The sequence below is a fragment of the Equus caballus genome, chromosome 22 (genome assembly GCF_041296265.1).
Source record: "Equus caballus isolate H_3958 breed thoroughbred chromosome 22, TB-T2T, whole genome shotgun sequence".
Classification (NCBI taxonomy): Eukaryota; Metazoa; Chordata; class Mammalia; order Perissodactyla; family Equidae; genus Equus; species Equus caballus.
The window spans coordinates 7,071,032-7,093,283 of NC_091705.1; the positions used below are offsets into that span (position 1 = coordinate 7,071,032).

General features: G+C 43.7%; 1 protein-coding gene across 3 annotated transcripts in view; it reads right to left on the reverse strand.

The window, feature by feature from the left end:
• Positions 1–22,252, reverse strand: part of DTD1 (D-aminoacyl-tRNA deacylase 1) — a 183,052-nt gene that overhangs the window by 127,416 nt on the left and 33,384 nt on the right. For all 3 annotated transcript variants that reach the window (XR_011431076.1, XR_011431077.1, XM_023626045.2), the window contains exon 4: positions 11,686–11,792. Coding sequence is in view for 1 of the 3 variants with exons in the window: in XM_023626045.2 (XP_023481813.1) it covers positions 11,686–11,792 (107 nt within the window). In the remaining 2 variants the exon portion in view is untranslated. The remainder of the gene's footprint in view (positions 1–11,685; positions 11,793–22,252) is intronic.

The following is a 22,252-nucleotide window of genomic DNA, read 5'->3' on the forward strand; positions in this document are numbered from 1 at the left end:
CCACAACTAGAAGGACCCACAACGAAGAATATACAACTATGTAGTGGGGGGCTTTGGGGAGAAAAAGGAAAAATAAACTCTTTAAAAAAAAAATGAAAAAAGAAATTAAAAAGCATTGGCAAGGATGTGGAGAAATTGGAACCCTTGTGCTTTGTTGGTGGGAATGTAAAATGGTGCAGCCACGGTGGAAAATGATAAGACAAATCCTCAAAAAATTAAACAGAGAATTATGAATATGATCTAGCAATTCCACCTCTATGTGTACACCCAAAGAACTGAAAGGAGGGACTTGAACAGATATTTGTACACCCATGTTCACCACAGCATTACTCACAATAGCCAAAAAGCGGAAACAACCCAAATGTATGGACGGATGAATGGATAAACAAAACGTGGTATATACATACAATGGAAGATGAGTTAGCCTTAAAAAGGAATGAAATTATGATACATGTTACAACATACAAGAACTCTGAAGAAACAGTATTAAGTGAAATAAGCCAGACCACAAAAGGACAAACATTGTATGATTCTACTTACGTGAGGTACCTAGAGTAACCAAATTCATAGAGACGCAAGTAGAACAGTGGTTACCAGGGGGTGGGGGAAGGGGAAGGAGTTAGTGTTTAATGGGTAGAGTATCAGTTTAGGAAGATGAAAAAGTCCTGGAGATGGATGGTTGCACAACAAGGGAAATGTCCTTAATGGCAATGAATTGTACGCTCAAAATGGTAAAATGATTAAAATGCTAAGTTTTGGGTTATTTATATTTTAGCACAATTAAAAAAGAAAACCTAATGACATACACACACCCAGAGATCCCACGTATTTTCTATGAGTATGTGTAAATGTGGGTAAACATATTTTTATTAAGTCTAGAAGAAAACACAGAACTTATTAATGGTGCTACCGCTGGGAATGAGAGATTATGGTCATATGGCCAAAAGCATCTTTAGAGTATCTTAAACTCCTAATTTTTTCAAGGATATTTATTTATGTATTACATGTAACAAAAATTGATACAAAAATGTAATTTTATGGGCTCACGAGAAAAATAAAAGGAAAAGAACTGCTTCTATAAAAACACCGTTCTACTCAGGAATCCTATAAAAACTTACTAATAAAAAATAATATTTCTAACCTGGTACTTTCCAGTTAACACACTGTTTGCCTGAAATTTAAAAAATAATAAGAGACTCTTCCCAGGAGAAAATGAAGGGAGCAAAGGGACAACATGAAAAGAAAAAAAAAAAGAATCCACACAGCATAAGGCTAGATCTAGTCTGGATTTTGAAATGAAATTTTATACACACTGTACTTAGCCCCGAAGGTTCCACGACCCAACAACAACACCGACATTAACAGCAGCCTCTGCCTGCCCTCTGCAGTCGGACCACTGCGATTCCTGAACAGAGCCTCTGCTCGGGGGGTACTCTGGGGCATCACGTTCCCGACTGAGCAGGAGGGGTGGAAAATAGAAACAAGGCCACAAACTTAGATCTTTCCGTTACACAGAAATTGAGGCTTCCAGGCTTCACTTTCATGATTAAAAATAGAAAAAGAAATTGACTTCACATTTTATGGAAAGTAGTCAAAGGAATACATTTTAGGTGAAGAATCTTCATAGAAGTGCTATTCCTTTGCATTTCATATTGATAAAAATAACTAAGATGGTAGAATAGGCAGCAGAAATGCCTATGGTGAGGCTCCCGATCTGCCCCCAGCAAGGGGTACACGGGTGTCCCCCATGACAACCGCCTCCAGCCCTGGATTTCCGCTCCACCTCTGGGGCTGCAGCTACCCTTCTGACAATTACTTCCCATAATTTCCAAGATCCATGAATGCCAGGAAACATACTTTTCCAAAAGTAAACCTTTTTTTCCCTCTAACAAGCTCTGAATACTTAGATTTAGAAAGTGTCCTGACAACATAAGTTAAGATGGTATATATAAATCAAATTCAATATAAATGTTGTTTCTCAGGCCTTTAACAATTTCTTTGTATAGTATAAGTTTTTTGCATTTTGGGGAAAGCTGGGCAATAGTGAAACATCTGGCTTCACGGTGACCTGAAGAAGGGGGCCTGAATCCCTGAAATTTGCTTTTTTGTTTTTTACCCCCATTGAACAAAGGTGCTGGCTTTGTGTCCAGACTGTGGCCAAGAATCACTCAGAACCAGGGGTGAGCATCACACCCCTTGATGTCTAAATGTCTGATCTCATCCTAGAAACTCAAAGAAACTCATGCCATGGAATCCCTTCACCATCCTACTCTGGAGGCAGGAATGGGGTCTTTCTTGGAGCGAACTGTGGGAGGTGAGACTTTGCAGTATGTCCTAATGTTCAAACAATGGCATGAACGAATTCAAACATGAGTCATTTATAGAAAAGCTCTACTGTGGGAGGCAGAACACCAGGGTGGTTGACAGCCTTCAATGTAAATCCAGACTCTCCACAGCTCTCATCGACCTGTTACAGGAGCTCCTAACTGTTCTCCCTGTTGCCCCCTGCCCAACCTACACTACAATCCAGTCTCAGCCATCACTGCAAACACACACACATGCTCTCTGTTCTAGTAACTCTCCAGTTTACTACCAATAAAACCCGAATTTCTTACCCAGGCCTCCCACCATCAGATCCAGGTCACAGTTCTGCCCTCATGTCCTACCCTCTCCCTGCCACCCTCCAAGCACCAGCCCACTGGCCTTCCTTCCACCAGCTGCCCAGGGCTCCGCACTTGGGGACCCCTCCGTCTAGCATATTCTTCCCTCAGTCTTCACGTGGCTGGCTCCCTCTGAGCTCAGGTCCTTCCCCAGCCCTTGAACCTAAGGTAGCCCCATAAGGTAGTATCCTCTACGTAGAGCTCTCCCTGTTTTAATTTCTTTATATTATCACAATTTTAAATTCTACTTCTTTTTTCATGTTTCCCACTAGAACGCCAGCTCCACTAGAGCTTGTTCCGCACTGTAACTATATGCAAGGCCAGCACAGAGCGGGCATCCTATAAGTACCTGTTGGATAGAGAGAGGAGTGGGGGGCGGCTAGGTGAGTGCACAGAGAGATGGACAAATGGGTGAAAGGATAGGTGGATAAATGAACAAGCAAACAAACTAACAAACGAAGGAGCATGGGCTATTATTAAGTGTATTAACCACTATGAAATCAGTACCACAGCATTCAAAGGCAGGAAGACCTCCCCGACGGGCACTGAGGTAAGCATCATGAATGAAGCACTGTCTGAAAGGGACCTTAATACTTGGGGAAGAAGGCAACAGGTACAGATAGGGAAGGAGTTCATTTCAGGTGGATGAACAGATACACAAAGGGGAAAAAAAAAATGACACATCCATGAAAGAGTAAATAATTTGCAGGAAACTAATCCTACAACTCAATGTGAAAAGCTTTTATTATGAACTTAAGTAATACACCGTAAAATATGAACTCTTAACAATATCCCTTGTGTGTCTAAATGTAAATGATTAGTCAACTGTCCATGAAGCCTCGACATTCATGCATTTTACTAAACAGCAATTCTCCAAGCAAAGACTTAGGTGCTGCTCATCCTGGGTTTTTATTCCAGTCCCATCAATAAGTCAACTGACGAGTAAGGCATTCTATGTCTGGTATTCAAAAAACCAAGAGAACTATAAATTGCTTTTCAACTAAAAATCTAAAGAGGCTACACCAACGCAATCTGGCACAGCCACGGGGCAATCCACACACTGGGCTCATCTCTCTTAAGAAACAAGTTATTCCGCTAGCACATGCCTCAATGTCACTCGACAGAAGGACCCATCATCAGTCACTAACGCACTGAGCTGTTACTGCTCTACTGGCTCTTCCCTGACACATCTGTAACTGTGTCGGGAAGGCACCACGCTCTGGGAAGACTTCCATCACTGCTGTGTGTATGGCGGGGTCGTGGATGAGGGACTGAGGGGCACTGATGAATGAGAACAGCCTCATATGTGACCTCAATAATCAAGCCCAGCCATCTTGATTCTGGCAACTGCAGTAACACAGATCATAAAGTATTTTTAGACATTTTCGCTGGGGGGGAGGGGGCGGGCAGGGTGGAGTAGATAAAAATGGAAACATCCAATTTCTTCTTGTCCATTAGTTCTCAAATGTGAGTGTACTTGAGGAGCACACACAAAAAACATAAATCTCCTACTCTTCTGCCTTTCACATCCAGACATGCCAGGAACTTTGGTTCAGGAAACCTGGGGAGGGGGAGGTGGCCAAGACTCTGCATTTTAATATGCACCCTTGGTGGCTTGAGGCGGCGGTCCCCAGACAGCCCTCTGAGGAGCACGACTACCAGCCCCTGAGTGACTTTGGCGAAGAGAGAATGTGTTATCCCCGCACCCGACACCCTGTAGCCAGCCAGCATCTTCACTTCTTTGGGGCCTTCCAAGAATGTGATGAAAGCCCTGGACCCTCCCAACAAAAGGCACACGCACACACAGATACACAAAAAACTTGGAGGACACACTCAGGGCAGTTCATGAACCCCTAATAGCCCACTTGACCCAATTCACACCCTAGCACCTGTCGTTATCTTCTCTTAGAGGCTAACCAGATTAAAAAAGATAAACCCCTTGTCAGTCCGACAGCACCCAGACTATGGTGTGTTGGCAAAACACCTCTGTGTAGTTATGTGTTTTATCTATGGGGCAATCCTTCAAAAAAGAAATAGAAGAAGAGCTTCATTTTTTATTTCTATCACTTTTAGATCATTCTTCTCCTTCCATTAGTAATGCAAATGTTTGAACAAGGCTTTCTGCAAAATACCACTGACTGACTGAACATTTTTCTACAATTACCCAGGACTATGAAGCTCCTAATAAATTAGCTAAAAAGCTAAGAATTTCCAATTAAAATCTTGAGTCTGGGGGCCGACCCAGTGGTGTAGCGGTTAAGTTTGCACGTTTCGTTTCGGCAGCCTGGGGTTCGCCGGTTCTGTTCCCGGGTGCGGACATGGCACCGCTGGGCAAGCCATGTTGTGGTAGGCATCCCACATATAAAGTGGAGGAAGATGGGCCTGGATGTTAACTCAGGGCCAGTCCTCCTCAGCAAAAAAGAGGAAGATTGGCAGCAGATATTAGCTCAGGGCTAATCTTCCTCAAAAAAAGAACATCTTAAGTTGTATAATTAAATTATTGCCGTGCTCAACGTATAAATCCATAGAAGGAGAAACTTTACCTCCTTCTCTTGGGAATAAAAAAAAAAACGCTAGTTAATCTTTGGCAGGTCAAGTCAGTAAGGTAAGGAGTTTGTTTTTTTAACACATCCACAAATGAGATTAGGAGTTTAAAATAACTAAGAATCTGCCCAAAACACATACACAAGAACAAACAAAGCCCTTAAACCTTGAATGCGCTAACCCATTAGTACCCTGAAAGAGTTGTTTAAAGCAAAACAGATGTTTTTCCCTAGTTGGAAATTAGAAATGTTTTATGTGTCAAAGGTAGAAGAGGAGAAGATCATAGTTTTAAATTTAGAAGTCATATTCCAGCAGCGGGGAACAAACTCTTTAATTTTTGCAATTTCAGTAACACATGCTATGGATTTAAGAAGGTAACATGAAGGTCAATTGATTGATCAACAATCAGTGGGTGCCCAGGCAGAGAGACAGTGATGTATCTCTTGGAAAGGCTTCTTTTTAATACTACAGTGTACCAACTTAGGATAACCATCTATACCGAAACAAATTAAAACACTAAAACAAAAGCAATCCCTTGCAGTGCCCCAACTAGGAGGAAGCTAGCCTGCTTGGAAACATCTAGGAGGCTCCCAATCTTTCCCACCAGCCAGATACGCACGCCCAGGGCAGGGACCTCCCCCCACTGACAGGACTCAGAGAGGCTCTGGCTGCTGGTGAGCAGAGGACAGGGCTTAGGGAGACCAGAAGCCCACCCAGCCTCCACACGCAAGCCTCTCCCCAGAGGGCTGTGCTGCTTTCCTAACTCAGAAAGTGGATGTCCACACTGAAGGGATCAGAAAACCAGGGGTGATTCCTGTAGCCAAAGAGGCCAGGTGCCAGCCCACCCTGTTGGGAAGCCTTCTGTACACCAGGCGAGCTCACCGGCACGCCCACCATGACACTGTGACAAAGATGAACAGCAGCAGCAACAAAAACTCTGGAACGCAGCAGCTCGCGTTAAGTTCCCACTTTGGTTTCAGTAACACTCCAGTATAAACAAAGCAAGACTCTCACTCAAAGTCTGTTCAATAAATCAATGTGACAAAATGAACTGATGTAGAATAAACGACAGGATCTGGGTACCATTTTGGCAACCAGACTTGGAAGCTCACTCTTGTGGCAAGTCAGCTTGAGCCTGGCTCAGGCCAGGCAAAAACTGAAGTTGAAACCAACACAGATTGGGGAGCTAGCACCTGGAGTTCAAGCCTGAAAAAAGAATGAAAAGGGGAATACATACATTTAAATAAAAGTTCTTCTATGAAGAAATGCAAACTTATGGGTATCGACATAATTCTTCCTTATATTCAGAATACTTCCCATTAGACTTGTCCCTCAAAGTGAAACGTACAGGAATTCAGAGCCCATCTTTGTGCACCTGCAGTGGGGTTGCCACCTGTGTCCTCGCCTGTCCTCTATTTCACCTTCCAGATTCCACAGCACACATTACTGAAAAGGCTCCCCTGTCACTGGAAATACAAATAAATGAAACCGAATGGAGCTCTTTTCCCCATCCCCTCTCTCTCCTGCACATTTCTTTCCAATCCTACAGAAGCCGTGAATGTCTCAATCTAGACATTCCAAGGTTTCCAGGCTTAGGGATGGAGACTTGCTGACAAGACAAGTGTATGGAGAAAATTACAGGTGAAGTGATGATGACATTCAGAGAAGTACAAAATTAAAAGTTCTGGCACCATTTTTCACTGGTCAACTTATCCCAGTGATTTGTCAATAAACACATGAGCTAATTCAAAGATGTGTATTTGAAAGTCCATTTTTTCAGCTCCTTCCAGCATTTTAATTTAGTGAGGTTTTCAATCACACTAAATAAATGAGAACATAAATAATTAATGGCAACACTATGAACTAGGTGGGCTCAGGCGAGAGTCCCTCAATTACAAAATGCACCTCCTCATCGGGGAACCCCCCACCCTGCTCTCACACATGTGCAACCCATCCATGGGCGACTCAGGGACCCCTGCTACAAGGAAAGCATTTAAGATGAAAACAAGAGCAAGAATAAGTTTCTACCATCAGGAATGGCTGACTAAGGTACTGAAATCTCCCAATATCTAGCCACCCATGGAAGAAGTCAGGCACTAGCAATCTTCTGTAGGAATAATTAGGATGTTCCCACCAGAATCATATTCTTCCACAAAAACGCAACAGGGAAAACAGCCCCTGTCAGGTGGTTCTGCTACTGCGTCCATGCCCTGCTCCCTTTGGAACTACGTCCTTCAGAGCAAGAACTAACGCTCTTCTTCCAACTTCTTCTCACTGTCAGAACACGTCACGGGGCCCACACAGCAGCCTATAAATGCACGGGGCATGGTGCTGAGACAGCCAGGGGAAAACACGCCGAGGCTGCAGTAGCCAGTCCCGAAAACAAGCAGAGATATGGCTAAGGCAGGCAAACCACTAGGTCCCTTCACGAGCCCAGTCATCACCAGCAGTAGCTGCCTCACCCATAAATAGAGCTCTGGGACTCTTAAAAATCAGAATCTACCCTTAAGTGAAGTACAAGTTTGGACATAACTGAGAGTGCCTCCTGCCTGCCACATCCTCAAAGCTCAGCTGAAACCTCCAGTCCCCTGGGAGGCCTGTCCAGCTCAGCAGCAACGGCAATGGCATCAGCCTTCTCAGAACTTAGGACACTCACAGACAGCACAGCTCACGGGCCTATGACACATGACTCCAAAACAAACTACACACCCGGGCTCACTTCCTGGGGCACGGCACTGAGCAAGACTCGGGGAGCCTGAGTTTTAGGAGTGGTGTGGACAGATGAGGAACGAGGAAACAAGCAGATGGCAACAGATGGTGCTAAGTACTGTGAAACAAATCATCAGAGCAATGCGACAGAAGAGCCGGCGGGGGCTTACTTGGGATTGAGGGGTCAGAGGACCTCCTCTGAGGAGGAGACACTGACACTGAGAACAGAGCCCAGAGGTAGGAAAGAGCGGGACCTGTTCTCAGAAGGGAGAGAAGGCAAGAGCAGGTAAAGCATCAGGACTGAAGGAAAAATGGGTGCAGAGCAGGCCAAGAGAGAGAGCGCCACAGGAGCCTGGGCATGGCCCCGGAGGGAACGCAGGCTGTAGTCTCAATGCATTTGGAAGGCGCTGAAGGGTTTTAAGCAGGAGCATGAAATGATGGCCTTGTGATGTTTCCTGAGTTGTCGTATACTGCTCTCTACTTGTTTCACTGCCATTAACCTCCCAGGTTTATGTGGCCCTAAATCCATTCCTGGGAGCAGGGACTGGGGTACGGCACTTCCTCCTGGTCCTCACAGTACCCAGCACACTGTCGTCTACTAAAATGACACTTGATGCATAAATACATATACACACACACACACACTGCTCATTTATTCAGATGGTTTAAAGAATATATATTTAAAAACTCGCCAAAAGAACCATTTCTCTATAATGCATGCAGCTTGCACTACCTATTGGATGGAATTGGAAAATAAAACACTTAGAATTAAAAGCTTAGTTGACAGAAATGCATATTTATCTATCAGTGAAATAATTTGGCTACAGTCTTCCTACCAACACAAAAGCAAAAAGATTAGCTATTTGCTGGAAGAGAAACCCCCTTCTTATTGAGACTGGAAAGGCAGAGACAGACCACAGGTAAAGGCCAGCACCCACCATCACATAGTCGCCACCTCCTGGAGAGCTGGAGGACAGAGATCTGAGTAATCTTCTAGGGTGTGAGACTTCTGATGTCAATTAACTAGTACATATAATTGAAAGTGACACAGGACTATTCATGCATTTGAAGAGAAAGCTCCCAAAAGATTCAGACATAACTAAAATAAAAGACTTTCTTATCCTACAAGTTATCATGGCTTGTTAGAGGTTAAAAATAGGGGCCAGCCCCGTGGTGGAGTGGTTAAGTTCGCGTGCTCCGCTGCAGCAGCCCAGGGTTTCCCCAGTTTGGATCCTGGGCATGGACATGGCACCATTCGTCAGGTCACTTTGAGGCGGTGTCCCACATGCCACAACTAAAAGGACCTGAAACCAAGATATACAACTATGTACCCGGGGGATTTGGGGAGATAAAGCACAAAAAATATATATATAATGCCTATTTGTTTTTATGTTGTAAATAAGAAAAGAGGGGGTATTAGGTGAAAGAAGGTTGAAGATCCTAAAGATATAATGTATTACTCTTCCACCCCTAGAAAAATTTAGAATGAGACAAACCCGGCTACAATTTTTCTCCAAATAGAGTTAAAGCAGAATAATAAATCAAAACTATAAAATAATTGTCAACTAAAACCAGAGGGAGTAGGCAGAGGTAAGAGGAGAACTGGGGGAGAGTGGTATCCTGGAAAACAAGGTTCAAGACAGTTGGTTTCCAGGGATGAGTGGGCAACAATGGCAAGAGCTGTGGAGCGGTCAAGTAGGGTGGGCCTGAGAAACAGTCACAAAATAAAGCAACAAGGTCACCGGAGAGCTCGAGGAGAGTCTATGCAGATGAGGACTCAGTTCTCAGATGGAGATCCTTGGGAATTTTAAAAGCGAATGGGAATAAGATGGATGAGTGAGAGACAGACTGACTTGACAAGAGGATACAGGGCTTAGTGGAGGCTAAGGAGAAGGTAGACGGGGAGGGCTCCACAGCCCAGGGCAGTCTGGCTCCACAGGCATGCAACCTGTGCAGTCACAGAGGTCCCCCCATTCAGAACGGCTCCACCCTTGGTTTCATGCTCTGTTGTCACCATCTTGAAATTCTTAACAATTTTTTAACAAGGGGCCCCTCATTTTCATTTTGCACCGGGCCTCACAAATTACGAGGCCAGTCCTGGCCCAAGGAGTGGTGCTGGCCTCAGCACCAGGAAGGGCGGCTCTGCTGCCACAGTAGGAAGAGGAGATAGAGAATGCCGCCTGATGGCTTCTTTCTCTGTGAAGGAGAAAGAGAGTCATCTACCATGAATAAGCAAGAGGACAGACAAAGGGAGAGAGGTTAAAACCTCCTGCAGGGAGGAGAAATCTGGTAGACGCCACCTTCATCAAGTGATCGAGGTTAACATCGCCTGTAGGAAGACAAATCAATACCAGGTACTTCCTCCTATGATGCACCAAGAAGGGCACAAGATCACTTTTGAGCTATTTGCTATTCCTGTCCAACGCACAAGCTCAATGTATTCACAGAAAATCCAAATTGAGGAACATTCTACAAAATAGCAGACCAGTATTCCTGAAAAGTGTCAAGGTCATAAAAGACAAGAAAAGGCCAATAAACTGTCACAGATTGGAGAAGACTAGGGAGGAATGACAACTAAATGCCATGTGGGATTATCTTGAAACAGAAAAAGGGCATTAGAAAAAAAACTAGTGAAATTTAAATAAGGTTTGTAGCATAGTTAACAGTATTGTGTCAATATTAATTTCCATGTCTTGATCAGTATATTATGATTATGTAAGAAAGTAAAATTGAGAGAACCTGGGTAAAGAGTGTATGGGAACTCTCTTTTTTCAACTTTTCTATGTCTTAAATTATTTCGAAATAAAAAGTTTAAATTTTCATGTGGATTTTTCATTTATGATTTTATTTAATGTCCGTAATTCCAGGAACCTCAATTATCACCTTTGAAGTCTAGCACCACTGCGTCAGACATGTTCTTGATTCTCTATCAATCCAAAGAATCAGTAACAAAAAGGAAGGTTATGTTCCACTTAAAAATGATGACTCTGAACAGCTCATACAGACTTAAGTTTATATAACGCTTCCCCCACAGCTATTGCATCAGTCCACTTCACAGCATCCTAGCACGAGAAGGGCAGGGGGAGGGAAGGAAGGACAGCAATGTCCCTTAGTTCTCACTTCTCTGCCTGCCGCCTTGTGTCTAGAAGGCCAGTAAGTGGTTGCATTAATTAAAGCCTTTACAAGTGTTAAGTATCTATGAGAACCACACAGGTTGCAAGGACTATCACAGATTTCCTTTCTCTATTTTAATTAAAATTTTTTCTCAAAGCTTACAGAGTTGGCAGCAAATCCAGGTCAGATGTTGCTTCAGAAAAATGAGGATTTACAAAGAACCTCGGGTGGCAGATCTACCCACACCTGGGACCAAACCCACTCCATGTAACCATTCTGAATTAGTGAATAGCCAGTCCAGGGCCGAGTGGAGTTGTGCTGCTACTCTGCTGCCACCCAGCGGTGTGTGGGAGCCAAGGCACCTCATCAGGGAACAGGAGGGCCAGAGGAGGAACTGGACTCTACCAAAGACATTTCCTCTGGAACCCAAAGTCGGGAGGAGGCAAGGAAGAAGTGCTGTCCTGCCCAGCGCAGCAGTAAGGAGATACAGTGTAAACGGATGCATCCTTGGGAAGGGATGTATTAAAATAAATACTAGGTTGCTGTAGTGAAGTGTTTTCTCTACCTCAGAAGGAAAACTGCTCCAGGAACGAAATCGAAGCCAAAAGATATCACAGTCGCCCAGGAGACAGACTCTAAAATCTGATTCCAGGCTTACCTGCTTTGGGTCAGAGGTAGCAGCGCCAAGAGCCGGGGATTCCAGTTCTATGGTCACAGGCCCATCGTTCTGAATGTGGACTTGCATGTAGGCACCAAACTTGCCATCTGAAAGAGCAATTCAAAGTTACAAGAGATGCAGGCCCCAGATCACCCCATCTGAAAAGCACACCTAGATCAACGTCCTCAGAAACCTGGGGAATAGGACTGGTGCACGCCTCGAGTAGTGAGGGAAACAAAATTAAACAGCAAGAGATGCCACTGCTCGCCCCACAGCCTTGGCAAGAAGGAAAAGATCCAGTAGCAGCAGGCGTCGGAGAAAACGTGGGTTAGCAGGGCTGTAAGACGGTGGGAAGGTGAATTGATATAACCACTTTGGAGGACTTTTTGGTGCCGTACCGAGTAAAATTCAAGTCAAACACACCTGACAACTCTGGAATTCCACTTTGGGGAGTCTACTCTAGAAACGCTTGTACAACAAGAAATGTTCAAGAGCATTCACTCTGGCAGTGTTTATAAAAGAAAAAAGGGGATCTGACTGTCCTCAGCAGGGGAATGAACGTATACACATTGCCATAACTCCTCAACGGAATACCATATGGCAGCCTCATCCATCAACATGGCAAACCTTAAAAAGATAATGGGATCTTTAAAAAGTAACTTACAACAAAGACACATCATTATGATAACATTTATACGCTATTTTTAAATACCCAAAACAAACATGGGCAGGAAAGATGAACGCCAAGCAGAGGACAGTAGCAACATCCACACTGAAGAGAAGGCAGGGGTGGTGGGATTTGAGAGAGAGATCTGAAGTAAATGTGACCAACTGGGAATGAGTACACTGGTGTCTATTTTCTATATGTTTCATAATTAAAATTTTTAAGCAAATCAAATATAAAAGGAAAAGAAAGCTTAGGAGGCTCCTCCCGAATAATCTCATAAACTGCCCTGTACCTGACCCGCAGGCCTGCACGGTCTAAGAAGGAGCGGGAGGTCCTGCTCCCCTGCTGTAGGGTCAAAGGCAGGTCAAGCTACCCAAGTACTGCAGGCCCGAGAATTGAGGAGACACCTTGCTCCCCGTGGGACGGGACTGCCCAAAACTGGGGGCCACTCATCTCCCCCTGCCCCACATCCCTCCCTCACCTCAACAAGGCAGCAGAACCATCCTGTTCCCCAGGATGCGCTGTCAAACTGGCCACAGGCTACCCCAGACAAGCGTGCCTCTCTATGTCCTATTCCTAATCTTCTGTTTAACACCCAAACCCACTCAATCGTGACTAATCAATTCCCAAGTAGTGAATTACATTTATAAAGAAAACCAAGCACATGCTTTGAGAGATAATGTCATGGAATAACCAGAATGTCAACTCCATCCATCCAAGCATCTCTGTTAAGTGCTGGGCATAAACACTGCTGATGACACATACACTCACTCAAGGGAACACAATGTTCTTGACAAGCAGGGAGGGTTACTTGCACACCATTTCTGATAAATCCGAAACTAAGAGAAGAGTTGGGTCCATAGAATTAAAATAAATATGAGTCCTCAGAAACTGAGAACCATCAGGAATTCTTCTGTTCCCACCCACTGTGAAGAAGCAGAAAGAGTGTATGAGATACAGTCCTCATTTGAAAGTCACTCACAGCAACTATGTGCCAGGCACAGTGCTAGAGACCAAAGACCCAGCTCAAAGGCACAGACAGCCGTGGTGCTCATGAACCCTGAGATCTACTGTGGGAGACAGATGGGCCCTCCAGAGTGATGACGCAGCACAGTAGACCATGAGGGATTCTGGCTCTGGAGGCCAGAGAGGGTCAGAGTCCCTACCTTGGGGGATGGGAAGTAAATGAGAAAGGCTTCTTCGGTGGGTGTACACAAGGTCCAGGACTTGAAGGGCAACCAGGACTCAGGCTGGAAGAGAGGACAGGCTCAGCCCCTAACTAGATCTGAGAACTTGGCAAGTTTCTTAACCTCCCAATGGTTCAGTTTCTTGCACGCACCACAGGGATACTAACGAGGACCTCAGTCATGGAGAAACTTCAGTGAGACCGAGCACGGAAGTGCCCGGGACGCTGGCTAGCACATCAGTGCGCAAAATCACTGTGTGCTCTTACTATCATAAAAAGCCATGTTCAAGAGGCTCCACCAAACCAGAACAGAGATTTCCAACTGTGTCCTGCCAGGTGTTCCTTGAATAAAGAATGCTACAATCACATGCTTTTGGAAAATCACACTTGTTTGAACTCTCCCTTGGAGAATCACAATATACAGCAGCATATAACAGGCTCTCGGGACATCTTGGAGCAGAGAAATCTATTTATTTTCTTTACTCTGGTGGTCCCCAAACTCCCCTGGGCAGAGAGCCCTATTTCACACAGACTATCCTTTATTGTACAGACGACCCTCTGGGAGAGGCCAAGGAAGAAAAAAGCAGCCCAAGGTGGGCCATCCTGGAGCCTGGAGCCTTTCTGGCTTCCCGCCTAGAGAGCGGATCTGCTCTCAGGTCCTGGGGTCCTCAGACATCAGACCCGCCATCGTGTGAGGTGACCTCTGTGAGCCTCTGCTCCTGCCACCACAACCACACAATGTCCACCTCTGATTCTTCCCCACCTGGTATTACTCCCTCCAATGATTCTTAACCTCATGGAGGGTCTTAGCAAAATGGGCACACTGTTGGTTTTCTTCAGAGCACAGACAGTAGCAGTGGAAACTATTAGAAGCACCCAAGCTGTTCGCCATTTTTATAGGCAAGATTAGTCCAGTTCCTACTGGGTAGCCAAATGTGCTCAAATAATGGGGACCTTCCATGACCTCCTATCCGATTAAAGTGGCTGTTCAAATCTACAGAGCTTTTGTTTCATCCATGTCATACTAGCTAAAAAGACATCAGCTGGGAAGGAAATCATGTGTTTAATTGCATGCTAAAATTATGGCTACAATTAGTAGCGAATTTCAGCCACTGCACTCCTCAGGGAAGCTGAAGGCAGACTCAGGAGGAAAGGAATTATTTCCGACCTGGATTTTCTGTTGCCAGGATATATGGCATATGCTTCGCTGAGTTTATCATTCCAAGTAGCAAGAAATTTATTTTCTTTTCCTGTTTTTCTTCAGTTAAGAACAGAACTATTATCTGAATTTCCATTTGTACAGACAATAAATCCAAAGACATGTTTTAAGAGGTCTTAAAATGGTAACATTTTTTCCAGTGCAGATCAAAGAGTAAAGTCACCAAGAAAAATTATATTGGCCAGGGAAAACAAAAACATTTTTTTAAATAATCTTAAAAGACAGAAACATATCTACAAAACATCTGGGCTCCAATGGTGATATAATCAAGTCGTTCTTAAATCTAAGTCCCAGGGTTCTATACAAAGCAGAGGAGAAGCACGTGTCAGACACGGTTGTGCCACATGTTTCCAGCAGGAGAACTCCCCAAGGGAGCCAAACCCACCGTGACCTGGTCTGCAGCAACAGCTATCTGAGGCCCCATGAGAGCACCTTATTTACCTGCAAGGGCTGACGTCCATGCCCCTTTGAACAATGCTTGGCTGCGTATCACCACCCACCAAGAAGCCACGCCCTGCCTCTCTGTGTCCTGATTTGTTCCAGGATGGCAGCAGGACAGTCACCACAAGGAGGGTACACATGAGTTGGTACAGGCAGGGCACTGGGCCCAAAGCCCAGCCATCAGTGCACGGGAAATCTCAGTCACTGTTACTATTGTCACTCCTACCATAGTTCATGGTAGTAGATGGGCAAACGGCAGGGGAGGGAAGTGGGTGGAGGGCAGGCAGAAAACCACACCAAAAAAGCATGCTACTGGCATGGTGGTTAAGTTCACAAGCTCCACTTCAGTGGCCTGGGGTTCGCAGGTTCGGATACCAGGCATGGACCTCCACAGCGCTCATCAAGCCATGCTATGGCAGCAACCCACATACAAAATAGAGGAAGACTAGCACAAATGTTAGCTCAGGGACAATATTTCTCAGCAGAAAAAAAAAAACAAAAACCACCACACATGCTATTGAAGAAGAATGAGGAGAATAGAAGGCCCAAGTTCTCTGCTCTTGTGAGCCAGCTCTGCACAGCTGGGGCTCGGTCTACCTCTGGGTCACTGGTCCTGGACACTGGTCCTGGACACTGAGCCTCAGGCCAGCCCATCTAAGCACATCTCCAAAGGTGGCTCCCTCTGCCATCAAGGCAGCACCCTACCGGTCACGCTTCCTCTTTGTTACTTTCAACATGTTCAGAGGCTGGGCAGGGAAAAGGGTGTAACTGATCGACACCCCAACATCAGTGCACAGGCTGGGAACCAAGAAATCAAGCAAATGTGTGGAACTTGAGGCTCAAAATAAGCATGTGGTGAGGCTAGGCTCTTGTGGCTGGAGGTGTCTGGTCTAGATGTACAGGCTTACACCGTGCCTGGAGCCTGTAGGAATGTGACATGGTGGGCTGCGGGCACTAAGGCAGCTGTCCAAAAGCACGGAGCTGCTTCTACAGACTCAGAGTGCTTCCCAGCCGCCACCTCCCCAGATGGCTAAGCTGATGCGGAGCACCATCTCTGGGAGCCTTCGACAGAGGCCAGCTGCTCTAGGAATGGCATTTCATAAGTGACTTGGCTGGTGAAAAGACTGAGTTGACAGAGAAAGGGCACCTTACAGGCCCTGGCAGGTGAGTGTCTCAGAGAGTGAGGGCCAGGCCTAGGTGGGCAGGATTAGAACCACTGTGGATTCCATCTACATTCAGGGCCATGGGAGAACTGGATCAGTGATCCCAGGAATCTTGCAGCTTCTCTCCAGGCTCAAGTCCCCCCTTATTGGTGGTCTGTGCGTGGCTCTGCAGCAGGTGAATCAACTTGAGGAAGACACCTCCTTTGGGCAGCAGATATCTCAGGCCTGGGATTCAATAACAAGAGAAAGTGGGGACAGGCCATGTGGCCCAGCATAGAAAGTGCCTGGTCACAGGAGAGTGAGGGTATCTGTCACCAAAGGGGAGCCACTCCAATTCCAAACCAAAGAGCTAGAAACAGGCACTTCCAGGAGTGAAGTCAGCATCACAGCAGAGTGAGGTCTCTCAGGAATCTCTCCCCTCCAATATACAACCAAAAAAAAATCCATAATCCAACAGAGGACATCCAAACACAACACAAAAAACGTCAGAGAGACCCATGCAGCCATACGACAGAGGGCAGAGAGACTGGAGCCCCACTCGGAGGAGGTGGAATGGAGTAAGAGAAATCTTCGTTCCCTCCCCTAAAGACTGTGATCCGGGACCACGGGAGGCCTCCAAGAGGGAAGGAACAGGGGAGGGGACATTCGTTCATAGGAACATCAAGGACCCCCAAGGGCCCTTGCAGGCTAGAGGGAAGCCCTCTACTGAGGTGAAAGCTTTCGTGGTGATCTTATCAAGCCAACACCCCAGGACAGCAGAGGGAGAAAACCCCGAGAGCATGCAGGAGTAAGCACTCCTGCCCTGACCCACTCAGCACAGCCACAGCCCCTGGGATCTTGGCTGAAGGCAGAGGGCTCACAATACACGGCTCTTGACCCCGCCCCCCGAGAGGCAATAGGCAGTAAATATGACCAAATAATGACAACATGCAAGAGAACAGAACTCCCTCTAGCAATATCAAACACTATATTATACCTCCAGACCAGAGAGAAAATGACAAGTACCCAGAAATCAGTCCTGAGGATCCAGAAATCAGTCCTGAGGATGCAGAAATACGTAATCTAATGACAAACAATTCAAAATAGCTATCATCAAAAAACTCAACGAGGTAAAAGAGAAGTTAGAGGAACAATTCAAAAAGTTTAGGAGCTACTTCACAAAACACATTGAAACTATAAAGAAGAATCAATCAGAAATATTACAGATGAAAGACACAATGGAAGAAATAAAACAAAATATGGATTCCCTGAAGGCTTGAGCAGACACCATAAAGGAGCATATCAGCATAATCGAAGATAACCATACTGAAACACTCCAGATAGAGGAGGAGAGAGAACTAAGACTAAAAATAAATGAAGAAAGTCTCCAAGAAATATCCAACTCAATTAGGAAATGCAACATAAGAAGTGTAGGTATTAGAGAAGGACAAGAGGAGAATGCAGTAGAAAGCTTGTTCAAAGAAATAATAGCAGAGAACTTCCCAAACCTAGGGAAGGAAATCCATGTGGAACAGGCTGCCAGATCTCCTAAACATGTCAATGTAAAAAGACCTACTGCAAGGCATATAGTAGTGAAACTGGCAAAAGTGAATGACAAAGAAAGAATACTAAGGGCAGCAAAGCAGAAGAAAATAACCTATAAAAGACCCCCTATCAGGCTTTCAGCAGATTTCTCTGCAGAAACCTTACAGGATAGGAGAGAATGGAATGACATATTTAGATCGTTGAAGGACAAAAACGTTCAGCCAAGAATACTCTATCCAGCAAAACTATCCTTCAGATATGATGGAGACATAAAAACTTCCCCAGACAAACATAAGCTAAGGGAGTTTGTAGCCACAAGACTCCTCCTACAAGAAATCCTCAAGAAGGGCCTCATACCTGAAAAAAAAAAGGCGGGGGGGGGGGGTGGGAGGGGGAAAGGGGTTACAAAGCACGGAGTAAGGAGTTAAATAGGTAGACAGAATCAGAGCAGGATAGCAAATACTCAAGTACAGCACTAAAGACAAGGGGAAGGAAAACCCCAAAAACAAAGACAGTCTTGCCATTTTAACCACAAACTCATAACACAAGGTGGAATAAGACGTGAGAAAAACAACTTACGAGGGGAAGAGGACAGGGACTGAATTGGTTTAGTCTAAGGAAATTAGAGGTCATCAGAAAAGGGACAATCTTATTCATGAGATCTTGAATACAAACCTCAGGGTAACCACTAAACAAAAAAGTAGAACAGAAACACAAATAATAAATAAGGAGAAAATAAAGAAACACAACATTAAAAACTACATAACTTGATTGGCAGACCAAAATACACAGGATGAGAAACAAAGGAAATGCAGGAGAACCAGAAAACAAGTGATAAAATGGCAGCATTAAGCCCTCATATGTCGATAATCACCCTAAACATAAATGGATTGAATTCTCCAATAAGAAGACACAGTGGCCAGATGTGATTAAAGAACAAGACCCAACAATATGCTGCCTTCAGGAAACACATCTCAGCTCCAAGAACAAACACAGGCTCAGAGTGAAGGGACAGAAGATGATACTCCAAGCTAATGGCAAACAAAAGAAAGCAGGTGTCACAATACTTATATCAGACAAAGTAGACTTCAAGATAAGACAGGTAAAGAGAGACAAAGAGGGACAGTATATAATGATCAAAGGGACATTCCGTCAAGAAGAAATAACACTTATTGGGGCCAGCCTTGTGGCTGAGTAATTAAGTTCGCACACTCTGCTGCAGCGCTCCAGGGTTTTGCCATTCAAATCCTGGGCACGGACATGGCACCGCTCATCAGGCCATGCTGAGCTGGCATCCCACATGCCATAACTAGAAGGACCCACAACTAAGAATATACAACTATATACCAGGGGGCTTTGGGGAGAAAAAGGAAAAAAGTAAAATCTTTAAAAAAAAAAAAAAAGATGAAGAAATAACACATAAATATCTATGCACCCCCCACAGGAGCAACAAAGTACATAAAGTAACTGCTAACAAACCTAAAAGAAGACATTAGTAATAACACAATAATAGTAGGGGACCACAATACTCCAATCACATCAATGGACAGATCATCCAGACAGAAAATCAACAAAGAAACAGTGGAATTAAATGATAGGGCGAGACCAGATGGACTTACTAGACACATATAGAACGCTCCATCCAAAAACAGCAAAATATACATTCTTCTCAAGTGCGCACGGAACATGCTCAAGGATAGACTATATGTTAGGAAAGGAGGCAAACCTCAATAAATTTAAGAGAATTGAAATAATAACAAGCATCTTTTCTGATCACAATGCTATAAAGCTAGAAATTAATTACAAGAAAAAAAGCTAAGAAAGGGACAAAAATGTGGAGATTAAACAACATGCTATTGAACAACCCATGGATCACTGAAGAAATTAAAGTAGAAATCAAAAAATATCTGGAGACAAATGAAAATGAAAACACACCATACCAACACATATGAGACACGGCATACTAAGAGGGAAATTCAATGCAATACAAGCTAACCTTAACAAACAGGAAAAAACCCAAATGAGTAATCTCAAACTACACCTAATTGAATTAGCGAAAGAAGAAGAAACAAAGGCCAAAGTCAGCAGAAGGAGAGAAATAATAAATGCTATTGAAACAAAAAAGCCAGTAGAAAGGATCAAGGAAACAAAGAGCTGGTTCTTTGAGGTTATAAATAAAATTGACAAACCTCTAGCCAGACTTACAAAGAAAAAAAGAGAGAAAGCTCAGATAAATAAAGTTAGAAGTGAAAGAGGAGAAATAACAAGAGACGTCACAGAAATACAATGGACTATATAAGAGAACACTACAAAAACTATGCCAACAAAATGGACAATCTAGAGGAAACAGATAAATTCTTAGACTCTTACAACTCCCAAAGCTGAATCAAGAAGAAATAGAGAATCTGAATAGACCAATCACAAGTAAAGAGATTGAAACAGCAGTCAAAAGCATCCCAAAGAATAAAAGGCCAGGACCAGACAGCTTCCCTGGGGAATTCTAGCAAACTTTCAGAGAGGCTTTCATACCTATCCTCCTCAAGATATTCCAAAAAATTAGGGAAGATGAAGGCTTCCTAACACATTCTATGAGGCCACCATCACTGATACCAAAGCTGACAAGAACAGCACAAAAAAGGAAAACAACAGGCCAATATCACTGATGAATACAGATGCAACAATCCTCAACAAAATATTGGCAAATCAAATACAGCAATACATCAAAAAGATCATCCATCATGATCAAGTGGGGTTTATTCCAGGGACACAGGGATAGTTCAACATCCACAAATCAATCAATGTGATACAACACATAAACAAAACAAGGAATAAAAACCACTAGATCATCTCAATAGAGGCAGAGAAAGCATTTGACAAGATTCAACAGCCATTTATGATAAAAACTCTAAACAAAATGGGGATAGAAGGAAACTACCTCAACACGATAAAGGCCACATATGACTAACCCACAGCCAACATCATACTCAACGGGCAAAAGTGAACACCATCCCTCTGAGAACAGGAACAAGACAAGGATGCCCACTATGACCACTCTTATTCAACATAGTACTGGAGGTTTTGGCCAGAGCAATTAAGCAAGAGAAAGGAATAAAAGGAATCCAAATAGAGAGTGAAGAAGTGAAACTCTCACTGTTTGCAGACAACATGATCTTATATATAGAAAACCCCAAAGAATCCATCGGAAAACTAACAGAAATAATTAACAACTACAGTAAAGTTGCAGGGTAGAAAATAAACTTAGAAAAATCAGTCGCATTTCTGCACTCTAATAACAAACTTAAAGACAGAGAACTCAAGAATACAATTCCATCTACAATCGCAAAAAAAGACTTATACAATGAAAACTATAAGACATTACTGAAAGAAACAGATAATGACATAAAGAGATGGAAAGAGATTCCATGCATATGCATTGGAAGAATAAACATAGTTAAAATGTCCATACTACCCAAAGCAATCTACAGATTCAATGCAATCCCAGTCAGAATCCCAATGACACTCTTCACAGAAACAGAACAAAGAATCCTAAAATCCATATGGGGCAACCAAAGACCCTGAATTGCTAAAGCAATACTGAGAAAAAAGAACAAAGCTGGAGGCATTACAATCCCTGACTTCAAAATGTACTACAAAGCCATAGTGATCAAAATGACATGGTACTGGTACAAAAACAGGCACACAGATCAATGGAACAGAACTGAAAGCCCAGAAATAAAACCTCTATGGACAGCTAATCTTCAACAAGGGTGCCAAGAACATACAATGGAGAAAAGACAGTCTCTTCAATAAATGGTGCTGGGAAAACTGGACAGTCACATGCATAAGAATGAAAGTAGACCATTATCTCACACCATACTCAAAAATAAACTCAAAATGGATCAAAGACTTGAAGGTAAGTCCTGAAACCATAAAACTCCTGGAAGATAATATAGGTAGTACACTCTTTGACATCAAACTTAAAAGGATCTTTTCCAACACCATGTCTTCTCAGACAAGGGAAACAAAAGAAAAAATAAACAAGTGGGACTTCCTCAGACTAAAGACCTTCTGCAAGGCAAAAGAAACCAGGATCAAAACCAAAAGACAACCCACCAACTTGGAGAAAATTTTTGCAAATCATATATCCAACAAGGGGTTAATCTCCATAATAGAAGGAACTCACACAACTGAATAACAACAAGAAAAACAGCCTGATGATAAAATGAGCAGAGGATATGAACCGACATTTTTCCAAAGAAGATATACAGATGGCCAATAAACACACGAAAAGATGTTCAACATCACTAATCATCAGGGAAATGCAAATCAAAACTACACTAAGATACCACCTTACACCTGTTAAAATG